Source organism: Saimiri boliviensis, chromosome 20, assembly GCF_048565385.1.
Source record: "Saimiri boliviensis isolate mSaiBol1 chromosome 20, mSaiBol1.pri, whole genome shotgun sequence".
Lineage (NCBI taxonomy): Eukaryota > Metazoa > Chordata > Mammalia > Primates > Cebidae > Saimiri > Saimiri boliviensis.
In genome coordinates this window covers 31,684,765-31,698,976 of record NC_133468.1, presented here as the reverse complement: position 1 = coordinate 31,698,976, position 14,212 = coordinate 31,684,765, and the positions used below count along the sequence as shown (strand labels likewise).

At 48.4% G+C, this 14,212-nt stretch overlaps 1 protein-coding gene and 1 non-coding gene across 2 annotated transcripts in view; one reads left to right on the top strand and one right to left on the bottom strand.

Annotated features, from left to right (window-relative positions):
• The window catches only part of ZAN (zonadhesin), a 63,729-nt gene extending 60,373 nt beyond the window's left edge, over positions 1 to 3,356 (bottom strand). Inside the window, 3 exon segments of the mRNA XM_074390282.1 lie at positions 114 to 260; positions 1,400 to 1,452; positions 3,280 to 3,356. Coding sequence (XP_074246383.1) covers positions 114 to 260; positions 1,400 to 1,452; positions 3,280 to 3,356 — 277 coding nt within the window.
• LOC120360478 (U6 spliceosomal RNA) lies at positions 683 to 789 on the top strand. Its single transcript, XR_005576966.2, has one exon. It is a non-coding gene; the product is annotated as a U6 spliceosomal RNA (small nuclear RNA).
• Positions 3,357 to 14,212: the final 10,856 nt, after the last annotated feature.

Below are 14,212 nucleotides of genomic sequence, written 5' to 3'. Positions count from 1 at the left end.
AGAGCCCATGACCCTAAGGCCCAGCCGCCCCCGAGGGCTGCCCCCACCTATCCACTTCTCTTGCCACCCCTACCTCCCAGCCACCTCCCTGCTCACTGACCCGAGCACCTCACCTCCATTGGGGTACCCCCCGGGGGGCCCAGTGGTGCCGGCAGGAGAGGGCCCACTGGCTCGAACCCAGTCTCCATCATCTGCAGACACTTGGGACCAGTCACAGAGGGGTTTGGTGTCATCTTCAAAATCACACTGGGTAAGGATGTCTAGGAAGAATGGGTCACTGAGGTTTCAGAGAGGGCAGGGGCAGGGCCCAGAGTCACATGGGGAGATGGAAGTAGCAAGATTGCTAAGCTTAGAGAAAGCTACCACAAAATTAGCTGGGTGTGGTGGCGCACACCTATAATCTCAGCTACTCGGGAGGCTGAGGCAGGAGAATCACTTGAACCTGGAAGGCAGAGGTTGCAGTGAGCCAAGATCGAGCCACTGACCTCCAACCTGGGCAACAGATTGAGACTCCATCTCAAAAAAAAAAGAGAGAGAGAGAGAGAAAAGGCCGGGTGCGGTGGCTCACACCTGTAATCCCCGAACTTTGGGAGGCCAAGGCAGGTGGATCACGAGGTCAGGAGTTTGAGATCAGCCTGACCAACACAGTGAAATGCCATGTCTACTAAAAATACAAAAATTAGTGCTCACTTCGGCAGCACATATAGTAAAATTAGAACAATACAGAGAAGAGTAGCATGGCCCCTGTGCAAGGATGACATGCAAATTCGTGAAGCATTCCATGTTTTTTTTAAATACATATAAAAAATACAAAAATTAGCCCAGTGTGGTGATGTACACGCATAATCCCAGCTACCCAGGAGGCTGAGGCAGGAGAATTGCTTGAATCCAGGAGGCGAAGATTGCAGTGAGCCGAGATCATGCCACTGCACTTCAGCCTGGGTGAAAGAGGGAGACTCCGTTTCAAAAAAAAGAAAACAAAAGAAAACGCTGTCTCTGGACTTGGAGTCCAGAACAGAGACGGTTCGTTTTTTGTAGAGACGAGGTCTCACTGTGTTGCCCAGGCTGCTCTCAAACTCCTGGCCTCAAGCCATCCTCCCACCTCGGCCTCCCTAAGTGTTGGGATTACAGGTATGAGCCACAGTGCCCGGTCCAGGCAGAAATTTGAAAGAATCTTTTAGGAGAAATTCGGGACTGGGAGAATGGATGAAATAAGGTCAGGGGTTGGAGGAGGATTGGACTTGGCCTGGCAGGACCCGTTCTGTAGTTCTGGCTGATGCTCGCAGGAGACTGGAAATGGCCGCTCCTGGGCTAGGAACTCAGGGACTGGCGTTCTGGTGGCAGAACGTGGGTTCTGAGGAGGGAGAAGAAATCTTAGCACTCCTGGTTTCCAACTCACCCTTGTCCCTAGAGCTGTGAATGACCAGCTGCTGGTCCGGAGGCTTCTCTCTCCTTAGGGGTGGTTGGGAGAAAGCAAACATGCAACCTTTGTCATTATCAAAAATTATAAGACTCAATGATTTTAAGTTTTCTGAGTGGTCACATAAGGATGGCCAGTGTTTATGCAGTGAATGTATGTAACTTGACTTTTTCTCTTTTTTTCTTCCCCCAGCACCCAGACCGGAGTGCAGTAGTGCAATCACAGCTCACTGCAGCCTCAAACCTCTGAACTCCAACAACCCTCCCACCTCCCAAGTAGCTGGGGCTACAGGAGCATGCCACCACGCCCAGCTAATTTAGTTTTAGTTTTTGTAGAGACGGGGTCTTTCTATGTTGTGCAGACTAATCTTGAATGCCTGGCCTCATGCGATCCTCCTCCCAGACGGCTGGGATTACAGGTGAGAGCCACCGCGCACAGCCTTTCTATTTTTGTTGTTGAAGTTCTACTTGTTTAAATCCTTCCAAACACAGTACAGGACACCAAGGCATCCATCAGTTTTTTCTTTTGAGACCAAGTTTTGCTCTGGTTGACCAGGCTGGAGTGCAATGATGTGGTCTCAGCTCACTGCAACCTCCGCCTTCCAGGTTCAAGTGATTCTCCTGCCTCAGCCTCCCAAATAGCTGGGATTACAGGCATGAGCTACCATGCCCAGCTACTTTTGTATTTTTAGTAGAGATGGGGTTTCACCATGTTGGTCAGGCTGGTCTTGAACTCCCGACCTCAGGTAATCTGCCCATCTAGGCCTCCCAAAGTGCTGGGATTACTGGCATGAGCCACTGTGCCTGGCCTGAGCCACCATGCCTGGCCTGACATCATTATTTCTTTGCTGCCTTGTACTTGAAGTCTCTCTCATCAGCTGGGTCTACCCTGGGTCTTGCCCATTTCCTGAGGGCCTGACCCTCGTATCCTTCTCTCCCAGCCTTAGATCTGTCTTCCAGTTCTACACCTCCCTTGTCCCTCCTCACATTGTAGCCCTATCCTGCTCCCAGAACCCATTCCTTAATTCCAGGCTCTGGGGCTGTGCAGTTCTCCCCATTCCTGTTCATCGGTCAAGATCAACCTCTTTCCATCCCACTAGGCTCCCACCTTCCTCTCCAGGTCTTTTTTTTTTTTTTTTTGAGATGGAGCCTTGCTGTGTCTCCAGGCCAGGCTGGAGTGTAGTGGCACGATCTCAGCTCCGTGCAACCTCCATCTCCAGGTTCAAGTGATTTTCCTGCCTCAGCCTCCCGAGTAGCTGGGACTACAGCATGCACCACCACGCCCAGCTAATTTTTGTATTTTTTTGAGTCAGAGTCTTGCTCTGTCACCCAGGCTGGAGTGCCATGGCATGATCTCAGCTCACTACAACCTCTGCCTCCTGAGTTCAAGCGATTCTCCTGCCTCAGCCTCCCCAGTAGCTGGGATTACAGGTGTGCACCACCACGCCCAGCTAATTTTTGTATTTTTAGTAGAGGCAGGCTTTCACCATGTTGGCCAGGCTGGTCTCAAACTCCTGAGCTCGTGGCTGGTCTCAAACTCCTGACCTCATGATCCATCTGCCTTGGCCTCCCAAAGTGCTGGGATTACAGGTGTAAGCCACCATGCCTGGCTAATTTTTGTATTTTTCATAGAGACGGGTTTTCACCATGTTGGCCAGGACGGTCTCAATCTCTTGACCTCATGATCTGCCTGCCTTGGCCTCCCAAGGTGCTGGGACTGCGGGCATGAGCCACCGCGCCCGGCCACTCTCCAGGTCTTTTGTAGTTAGTCTGCTCGCCCCTCCAGTTCTGCCCTTCCATATTCTTTAGAGCCACTCTCAACTTACCCCGGTTTATCATTACCCCCTAGGCCCAGCTTACCTGAGAGGGGCAGGCATGTGGCCCTGGCCCCAGGCAGCCCCCACCAATAGCACCAGAGTCCAGACTGGAGGAACCATGAGGAACCTCAGCGGTAGCTCTCAGAGAAAAAGGAAGGAGACGATCAGGAGTCCAGACCACTTTTATATGCCCCTGACCTCCCTAGCTTGGCATCCTTCCAGAGAAACACAGAAAGCTCTGGGAAATTAAAACTATAACAGCTGAAATTTACCTTCCAGTAGAAGCGTCTTAGATTGAAATCAAGGGAAATAAACTAGAGCAAAGGAAAGAAAAGAGAGAAAGAAAGAAAAACAAACACGTTTGGAGGATCAATCTAGGGAGTCTAACCTCAAACAAAAGTTCAAAAACAGAGAACAAAGGGGAAGAAATTATTATTTTAAAAAGAAAAACAAGAAAACATCCAGAACTGAAATATATGAGTCTCTAGATTAAAAAGGTATCTAGGATGGTCAATGCACAGAGACCCATGGAATGACTGGATTTCAGAATATCAGGGGCGAAGAGAAGATCTGACACAATTTCAGAAAGAAAATAACAGGTCATATACTAAGGATCAGAAATCAAGATGGCACCTGGCTTTTCACTAGCAACCATGGAGTCTCAGAGGCAGTGGAACATTGTCTACAGAATTCCAACAGAAAACCATTTCAAACCTAAAATTCTATAACTGGCAACAATGGCAACTGGAGAGTTAGGTGAAGGACTGCAAATGGCTGCAAATGGACTGCAAATGGCTGGATGTGGTGGCTCACACCTGTAATCACTTTAAGTCAGGAGTTTGAGACGGGCCTGGCCAACATGGTGAAACCCCATCTCTACTAAAAATACAAAAAATTAGGCAGGTGTGGTGGCACGTACTCATAATCTCAGCTACTCAGGAGGCGGAGGCACGAGAATGGCTTGAACCTGGTAGGAGGAGGTTGCAGTGAACCGAGATCGTGCCTCTGCACACCAGTCTGGGTGTCAGAGACTCCATGAAAAAAAAAAAAAAAAAAAAGGAAAGAAAATTTAAAAAAGAAAGAAAAAGAAGGAAAGAAAGAACGAAAGAGCCGGGCGCGGTGGCTCAAGCCTGTAATCCCAGCACTTTGGGAGGCCGAGGCGGGTGGATCACGAGGTCGAGAGATCAAGACCATCCTGGTCAACATGGTGAAACCCCGTCTCTACTAAAAGTGCAAAAAATTAGCTGGGCATGGTGGCACGTGCCTGTAATCCCAGCTACTCAGGAGGCTGAGGCAGGAGAATTGCCTGAACCCAGGAGGCGGAGGTTGCGGTGAGCCGAGATCGCTCCATTGCACTCCAGCCTGGGTAACAAGAGCGAAACTCCGTCTCAAAAAAAAAAAAAAAAAAAAAAAAAAAGAACGAAAGAACGAACAAATGAACTGCAAATGCCTATTGGCAAATCACTGAGAAAGACAGGTCACAGAGGAAGAGACACAAACAGCCAGCAAACATTTCAAAACATGTTCTGCTTCACTAGTAATAAGGGAAATGCTAACCAAAACTATGACTCAAATATTGACCAAAAAAAAAAAAAAAGAATTGTTTTGAGACAGGGTCTCATTCTGTCAGCCAGGCTGGAACGCAGCTGCACAATTTTGGCTCACTGCAGCCTCAACCTCCCGGGCTCAGGTGACCTTCCCACCTTTGCCTCTGGAGTAGCTGGGACTACCGGTACGTGCCACCAAGCCCAGCTAATTTTTGTATAGTGTTTATATAACGTTTGCCCAGGCTGGTCTCAAACTCCTGGGCTCAAGTGATCTGCCTGCCTTGGCCTTCCAATGTGCTGGAATTATAGGTGTGAGCCACTGTGCCCACCCAAGAAAAATGTGAAAGATTGGTGGTACGGAGTATTGGCCAGGATGCAGGTAGACACGAACTCAGTGATGATAAGACTGCAGGTTGGTGGCCAGGTGCAGTGGCTGGTAATCCCAAGTGCTTTTTGGAGGCCAAGATGGTAGGACTGCTTGAGACTAGAGACCAGCCTGGGCAAAACAGTGAGACCCTGTCTCTACAAAAAAATTTAAAAATTGGAGGAGAGATCCAAGATGGCTGATTACTAGCAGCTCAGGATTGTAGCTCGCAGTGAAAGCACAGAGAAAGAGAGGACGCCACGCTTTCAGATGAATTTTTGTTGCTTACGGATCAGGAGATTCCCGGTGGAGGAGCCCCACGGGTCGCCAGCGCGACTCTTGTGGCCGGCACAGCAGTTCTCGGTGCGGAGTAAACGGGACTGGGTCCCCTTTCGGTCGATGTTTGGAGCTCCGGGAAGGCAGAGTCGCCCATTCAGCTGATTGAAAAAGGCACTCAAGAGGGAAGCCAGACCAGAGATTCCTGGGCACAAAAGCACCAAGAATCTTAATGCCGCTGTTTTAGCCGGCACAGTGGGTTGCTCAGATTTCGGCGCTGGGAATCAACAAGTTGGACGTCCACTCAGAGACCTAATTTGAAAGTTGGTAATTACAAAGATGACAGGTGGATAAAATTTACAATGATGGGAAGAAACCAGCTAAAAAGGCTGAGAATACTCAAAATCAGAATGCCTCTCCCTCTACAGGGGATCACAGTTCCTCATCAACAAGGGAACAAGGCCTGATGGAGAACAAGTGCGTTCCAACAACAGAATTAGGCTTCAGAAGGTGGATAATAAGAAACTTCTGTGAGTTAAAAGAACATGTTCTAGCCCTATGTAAAGAAACTAACAACCTTGAAAAAAGGTTTGACGAAATCCTAACAAGAATAGACAATTTAGAGATGAATATAAGTGAATTAATGGAACTGAAGAATACAATACGAGAACTCCGTGAAGTATGCACAGGTTTTAACACTCAGATTGATCAAGCAGAAGAAAGGATATCAGAGGTCGAAGACCAACTTAATGAAATGAAACGAGAAGACAAGATTTGAGAAGAAAAAGAAAAAAGGAATGAGCAAAGTCTCCAAGAAATATGGGACTATGTGAAAAGACCTAATTTGCGTTTGATAGGTGTACCTGAATGTCATGAAGAGAATGAATCCAAGCTGGAAAATATTCTTCAGGATATTATTCAGGAAAACTTCCCTAACCTAGTAAGGCAGGTCAAAACTCAACTCCAGTAATACAGAGAACACCACAAAGATATTCCTCAAGAAGAGCAACCCCAAGACACATAATCGTTAGATTCACCAGGGTTGAAATAAAGGAGAAAATTCTAAGGGCAGCTAGAGAGAAAGGTCAGGTTACCCATAAAGGGAAGCCTATCAGACTCACAGCAGATCTCTCAGCAGAAACCCTACAAACTAGAAGAGAGTGGGGGTTAATATTCAATATCCTCAAAGAAAAGAATTTTCAACCCAGAATCTCACATCCAGCCAAACCAAGCTTCATAAATGAAGGAAAAGTAAAATTTTTCGCGAACAAGCAAGCACTCAGAGATTTCATCACCACCAGGCCTGCTTTACAAGAGCTTCTGAAAGAACCACTACACACAGAAAGGAACAACCAGTATCAGTCATCCCAAAAACTTACCAAAAGGTAAAGAGTATCTTCATAATGAACAATCTGTATCAACTAATGTGCAAAATAGCCAGCTAGCATTAAATGACAATATTAAACTCACAAATATCACTATTAATCCTAAATTTAAATGGATTAAACGCCCCAATCAAAGACACAGACACGCAAATTGAATAAAAAGTCAAAACCCGTCGGGCACGATGTATCCAGATCCGTCTCATAAGCAAGGACACACAAACCCTCAAAACAAATGGTTGGAGGAAGACTCACCAACCAAATGGAGAGCAAAAAAAAAAAAAAACGCCGGGCGCGGTGGCTCAAGCCTGTAATCCCAGCACTTTGGGAGGCCGAGGCGGGTGGATCACGAGGTCGAGAGATCGAGACCATCCTGGTCAACATGGTGAAACCCCGTCTCTACTAAAAGTGCAAAAAATTAGCTGGGCATGGTGGTGCGTGCCTGTAATCCCAGCTACTCAGGAGGCTGAGGCAGGAGAATTGCCTGAACCCAGGAGGCGGAGGTTGCGGTGAGCCGAGAATGCGCCATTGCACTCCAGCCTGGGTAACAAGGGCGAAACTCTGTCTCAAAAAAAAAAAAAAAAAAAAAAAAAAAAAAACTTTCATCTCTGACAAAATAAGCTTTAATAGTAACAAAGACTAAAAGAAACAAAGGAGGACATTCCATAATGGTAAAAGGATCAATGCAACAGCAGGAGTCAATGATCATAAATATATATGCACCCAATATAGGAGCACCCAGGTAAGTAAGACAAGTTCTTAATGACTTATAAAGAGACTTGAACTCCCGCACAGTAATAGCGGGAGACTCTGACACCACGTTGTTAATATTTGACGGATCAACGAAATAGAAAATTAACAGGGACATTTATTATTTGAACTCAGACCTGGAACAAGTAAACTCAGTGAAGATTTATAGAATTATTCACCCCAGGTCCACAGAACATACATTTTTTTCAGTATCACATTACACCTATTTTTGTTTTTTTTGTTTTTCAGTACACAATTTTTTTTTTATTGCATTTTAGGTTTGGGGGTACATGTGAAGGACATGCAAGATTGTTGCATAGGTACACACTTGGCAGTGTGGTTTGCTGCCTTCCTTCCCCTCACCTGTATCTGTCATTTCTCCCCATGCTACCTCTTCCCACCTCCCCACCCCCCGTCCCTCCCCCATTCCCCCCCAACAGACCCCAGTGTGTAGTGCTCCCCTCCCTGTGTCCATGTGTTCTCCTTGTTCAACACCCGCCTATGAGTGAGAACATGCAGTGTTTGATTTTCCGCTCTTGATTATACCTATTTTTGAAAGTGACCACATAAATGAAAGTAAATCACTCTTCAGCATTTGCATAGCATTTGCATAGCATTTCGCGGATTTAAATGAAATATTGGTTGGCTGTTTGTTTGTTACTTTCTTCCCTTATTCCTTCCTGTCTCAACTGTTAAGTACAATTATCGGCATAAAAGAGGTTTTTAATACCTATTTTTAGATGGCATTCCAGCCTGGGCAATTGAGCAAGACTCCTGTTCTCTCTCCGCCTTTTTCTCTTTGTGGCCCTCCCCCGCCCCACCCCACGCCTCCCTCCCCCACCCCCCAAAAAAGTAACAGCAACCACCACCAAACACATTTAGAAATATTTAAAATAATTTGATATTGCCACTAGAGTCAAGCACATTTTTTATTTCACAAGTGTCGCTTACAAATTATCGGGGGAAAAAAGTGGTCCTTCACGACAGACTCTGCGAAGCACTTGTCTACATTATTTGCTCACGTGCATGTGTTCTGTCTCTCTTATCTTTTTGTTTTGTGTGTGTTTGAGACCGGGTCTCAATCTGTCATCTAGGCTAAAGTGCAGTGGTGCCTTCATAGCTTATTGCAACCTGCAACTTCTTCGCTCAAGGGATTGTCCTGCCTCAGCAACCCAAACAGCTGAGACTACAGGCACAGGCTACTGTGCCTGGCAAAAAAAAAAAAAAAAATTAACCAAGCATGGCAGTATGCGCCCATAGGTCCCAGCTAGTTGGGAGGTTGGGGCGGAAAGACCCAGGCGTTTGAGGCTGCAGTGAGATATGATCAAGCCACTGCACCCCGGCCTGAGCAACAGAGCGAGACCCTGTCTCAAAACAAAACAAAAAAAGAATGTTGGTGAAAACCTTTTTTTTTTTTTTTTTTCAGACAGTCTCACTCCGTTCACAGGCTGGAGTGCAGTGGCACCGTCACAGCTTTCTGCAGTCTCAACCTCCCGGGCTCAAGCAATCCTCCCACCTCAGCCTCCTGGGGCAGCTGGGATTACAAGGATAAGCCACCAGGCTAGCTAATTTTTCTATTTTTTTTTTTTAGAGACAGGGTCTTACTATGTTGCCCAGGCTGGTCTCAAACTCATGGGCTACAGTAATCCACTTGCCTCAGCCTCCCAAAGTGCTGAGATTACAAACATGAGCCACTGTGCCCTGCCAGTGAAAACTTCTTAAAAGGCATTTGTTTTCTGCTTTTTTGTTTTGTTTGTTTGAGGAGGACTCTTGCTCTGTCACCCAGGCTGGACAGCAATGGCACAATCTGGGCTCACTGCAATCTCTGCCTCCCGGGTTCAAGCGATTCTCTTGCCTCAGCCTCCCGAGTAGCTGGGATTTAAAGGCATGTACCACCCCACCTGGCTAATTTTTTTTTTTTTTTTTTTTTTGAGACGGAGTTTCACTCTTGTTACCCAGGCTGGAGTGCAATGACGTGATCTCCGCTCACCGCAACCTCCGCCTCCTGGGCTCAGGCAATTCTCCTGCCTCAGCCTCCTGAGTAGCTGGGATTACAGGCACGTGCCACCACGCCCATCTAATTTTTTGTATTTTTAGTAGAGACGGGGTTTCACCATGTTGGCCAGGATGGTCTCGCTCTCTTGACCTCGTGATCCACCCGCCTCGGCCTCCCAAAGTGCTGGGATTACAGGCTTGAGCCACCGCGCCTGGCACACCTGGCTAATTTTGTATTTTTAGTAGAGACAGGGTTTCATCGTGTTGGTCAGGTTGGTCTCAAACTTCTGATGCCAGGTGATCCACCTGCCTTGGCCTCCCAAAGTGTCAGGATTACAGGCATGAGCCACCGTGCCTGGCCAGAAAACTTGACGTCTTCTTCTTCTTTGTTGTGGTTGTTGTTGTTGTGGTTGAGATGGAGTTTCACTCTTGTTGCCCAGGCTGGAGTGCAATGGCGCGATCTCAGCTCACTGCAACCTCTGCCTCCTGGGTTCAAGCAATTCTGCCTCAGACCCCTGAGTAGCTGAGATCACAGGCATGTGCCACCACACCCAGATAATTTTTGTATTTTTAGTAGAGACAGGGTTTCTCCATGTTGGTCAGGCTGGTCTCAAACTCCTGACTTCAGGTGATCCACCCGCCTCGGCCTCCCAAAGTGCTGGGATTACAGGTGTGAGCCACTGCACCCACCCCCAGAAAACTTCTTAGAAGGCATTTGACAATGACCATTGAACTGTCAAATGTGTCTATCTTTGACCTACCACTTCCTTTCTAGGAATCTTGCTACAGAAATACGCGCACTTTGCACAAAATTGTGCCTATCTAAAGATGTTAACTGCAACATTGTTTACAACAGGAAAAGTTATCATGATAACTATTTATCAGTAGGCATGGGATTGGATCATATTAAGACATACGGTTGGGCATGGTGGCTCACGCCTGTAATCTCAGTACTTTGGAAGCCCAAGGCAGGAGGATTACTTGAACCCAGGAGTTCAAAACCAGCTTGGGCAACATAGCGAAACCCCCCTTCTCTACTAAAAATACAAAAATTATCTAAGCATGGTGGTGTGCACCTGTAGTTCCAGCTACTCAGGAGGCTGAGGTGGGAGGGTCGCCTGAGCTCAGGAGTTCAAGGCTGCAGTGAGCTATGATTGCACCACTGCACTCCAGCGTGGGCGACACAAGGAGATCCTGTTTCTAAAAACAAATAAATAAAAGAAGAGCGCAGTGACTCATGCCTGTAATCCCAGCACTCAGGGAGGCCGAGGCAGGTGGATAACAAGGTCATGAGTTCGAGACCAGTCTGGCCAACATAGTGAAACCCCATCTCTATTAAAAATACAAAAAAATTTGCCAGGTTCGGTGGTGAGCACATGTAATCCCAGCTATTTGGGAGACCTAGGCAGGAGAATCTAATGAACTGGGGAGGCAGAGGTTGCAGTGAGCCAAGATCGTGCCATTACACGCCAGCCTGGGCAACAGTGTAAGACTGTCTCAGAAAAAAAAAAGAAAAGAGGCTGGGCGCGGTGGCTCACGCTTGTAATCCCAGCACTTTGGGAGGCCGAGGTGGGTGATTACCCGAGGTCAGCAGTCCAAGACCAACCTGGCCAACATAGTGAAACCCTGTCTCTATCAAAAAAAAAAAAAAAAAAAAAAAAAGAAAGAAAGCCCTTTGCAGTCCCCAGGACACCTTCTGCCCAAATGAGGCTGAAGGGCCTCACCATGGAATGCCAACAGAGCCCAGGCACGGGTCACATCTGAGGTCAGAGAGCCCCTCTGCCTGTTTATGTCAGAGCTGGGGGCATCAAGGGGCTCCATCCCAGGCCCTTGTCCACCCCTCCTCCACACCAGGTTAGCAGAGGAATCAACAAAGGGGCCAGGGCCAGGCAACGGTTGACCCAGGGAAGAGCAGCAGAAGACACTGGTCACAGCCCTTCCTGCTGGACAATAAATCCCCTGACGGCTGCTTTTGCTGACCTCCCTTTGGGACCACAGAGCTGGGGTCACAGCTCCCAGTCCATCTGCAGGTGGGGGTGGGGAGCTCAAGGCAGGACAAGAAGGTGGGGCAGGACCATTGGGGCCCGTATTTTAGGGAGCCAGGAACCAGCAAGATCCCAGACACTGGCAACCTGACAAGACTGGCAGCTCCAGGAACACGTGTGCGACACCTTGAGATGTGGAAAACCCCTGGCGAGAACTGGAGCTCAGTCCTAAATTTGCTGTGTAGTCCCAGCTATTCAGGAGGCTGGGGCAGAAGAATCACGTGAATCCTGGAGGTAGAGGCTGCAGTGAGCTGAGATCACACCACTGCCTTCCAGCCTGGGCAACAGAGTGGTTTCAAAATATAATAATAAAAGAAGAAATAAATAGAAATCTATGTGTGGCAGTCACTTTTTTTTTTTTTTTTTTTTTTTTTTTTTGAGACAGTGTCTGCCTCCATTACCCAGGCTGGAGTGCAGTGGCGCGATCCTAGATCACTAGAGCCTCAGCCTCCCAAGTAGCTGGAACGACAGCCTACTTTTTAGTAGCTCAGCTAAGTTTTAAAAACATTTTTTATGGATACAGGGTCTCACACTACGTTGACTAGGCTGGTCTCGAACTACCAGCCTCAAGCGATCCTCCCACCTTGGCCTCCCACAGTGCTGGGATTACAGGGGCACCACCGTGCCGGGTCACGGAACTTTTGTCGTTGTACTTGTTTTGCCCTTGCTGCCCAGGCTGGAGTGCAATGGCGTGATCTTGGCTCACTGCAACGCCCGCCTCCCGGGTTCAAGCGATTCTCCTGCCTCAGTCTCCCGACTAGCTGAGATCACAGGTGCCCACCACCACACCCAGCTAGTTTTTGTATTTTCAGTAGAGACCGGGTTTCCCCACGTTGGTCAGCCTGGTCTCTGCAAGGCTCTATTATCGGTTCGAATCCTGAACAACTCGCTGTTTTTTTTTTTTTTTTTTTTGAGACGGAGTTTCGCTCTTGTTACCCAGGCTAGAGTGCAATGGCGCGATCTTGGCTCACCGCAACCTCCGCCTCCTGGGCTCAGGCAATTCTCCTGCCTCAGCCTCCTAAGTAGCTGGGATTACAGGCATGTGCCACCACGCCCAGCTAGTTTTTGTATTTTTAGTAGAGACGGGGTTTCACCATGTTGACCAGGATGGTCTCGATCTCTCGACCTCGTGATCCACCCGCCTCGGCCTCCCAAAGTGCTGGGATTACAGGCTTGAGCCACCGCGCCCGGCACAACAACTCGCTGTTTTAATGAGCGCCTGGGTACAGACGGGCTGGGGCCCAAAACGGCGTCAGCCCCAAGTGAGGACGGGGCAGGGGTTTTATAGCAAAGAACTATAAAATCAGCCGGTGGTGCGCACCTGCAGTCCCAGCGACTCAGGAGGCCGAGGCGCTTTGCACTCCTGTAAACAGGAAGCGTCCCAGCCTGATGTAACGGCTACGTCGACCTTCACGGGGTACGTGTCTTCCAGCCTCTACACCTTCAGGGGGTGCATGTCTCCTGGCCTCTCTCTAGATCTTCAGGGGGCACGTGTCTTCCAGCCTATCTCTCCATCTGCAGGGCGGACGAGTCTTCTGGCCAGGTCTGTTCCGGGTTCTGCCGTCTTGATGACGCACGCTGCTGGCGGAAGGGAGGAGTTACTCATCCCCCCAAGCTTTCAGGCCCCGGGGAGAATCAGTCTCGAACTCCTGAACGCCTACCTTGGCTTCCGCCCACCTTGGCCTCCACCCACATTCGCCTCCCAAAGAGCTGGGATAACAGGCGTGAGCCATCGCGCCCAGCTCTGCCATTTTTAATAATCAGTATTTTTTAATAAAGAAGGGAGTTTAGGCCGGGCATGGTGGCTCAGGTCTGTAATCCCAGCACTTTGGGAGGCCGAAGTGGGCAGATCACCAGGTCAGAAGTTCGAGACTAGCCGGACCAAAATGGTGAAACCCCATCTCTACTGAAAATCCAAAAACTACCCTGGCGTAGTGGTGCCTGCCTGTAATCCCTGCTACTCAAGAGGCTGAGGCAAGACAATAGCTTGAACCTGAAAAGCGGAGGTTGCACTAAGCTGAGATTGAGCCATAGCACTCCAGCCTGGGCAACGGAAGCAGACTGTCTCAAAAAAATGAGAGACGTTTGAGCATGACTCCCGTAAGTTGGGAAACTATACTACTGTCTACCTTTTTTTGTTGCCAACATCGTTCACAATGCCACAGTTTTATTATGATGGAATTTTAGTAGAGCTAGCGTTGATCAGCTTGAAATAATATAATTAGCATCCAGCTTAGATTCCAGTGTCTGTAAGACCCTGTTTAGCTGACGCAACTCCAGCAGCAAGCCCTCCTGTGGCGAGATCACCAGGCTCAGTAGTTCCAGTAGAATCCTAGGTGACCTGTGAGGTGGGGACAGGTCTGTGTTCAGCCTGACGCTGCAGGGGATTGAGTGGGAAGGAGCGGGTAGCAGAAGATGGACAGGCCTTGCTGACCACAGCTGTCCCGTCCACTCCATCTCTCCTCTTTCCTCTCCCTGGTGATCCTGTGTCAGAAAAGGGACTCTATTTTGTTTTTGTTTTTGTTTTTTTTGGACACGGCGTCTCACTCTTGTTGCCCAGGATGGAGTACAGTGACTCCATCTCAGCTCATTGCAACCTCTGCCTCCCAGGTTTAAG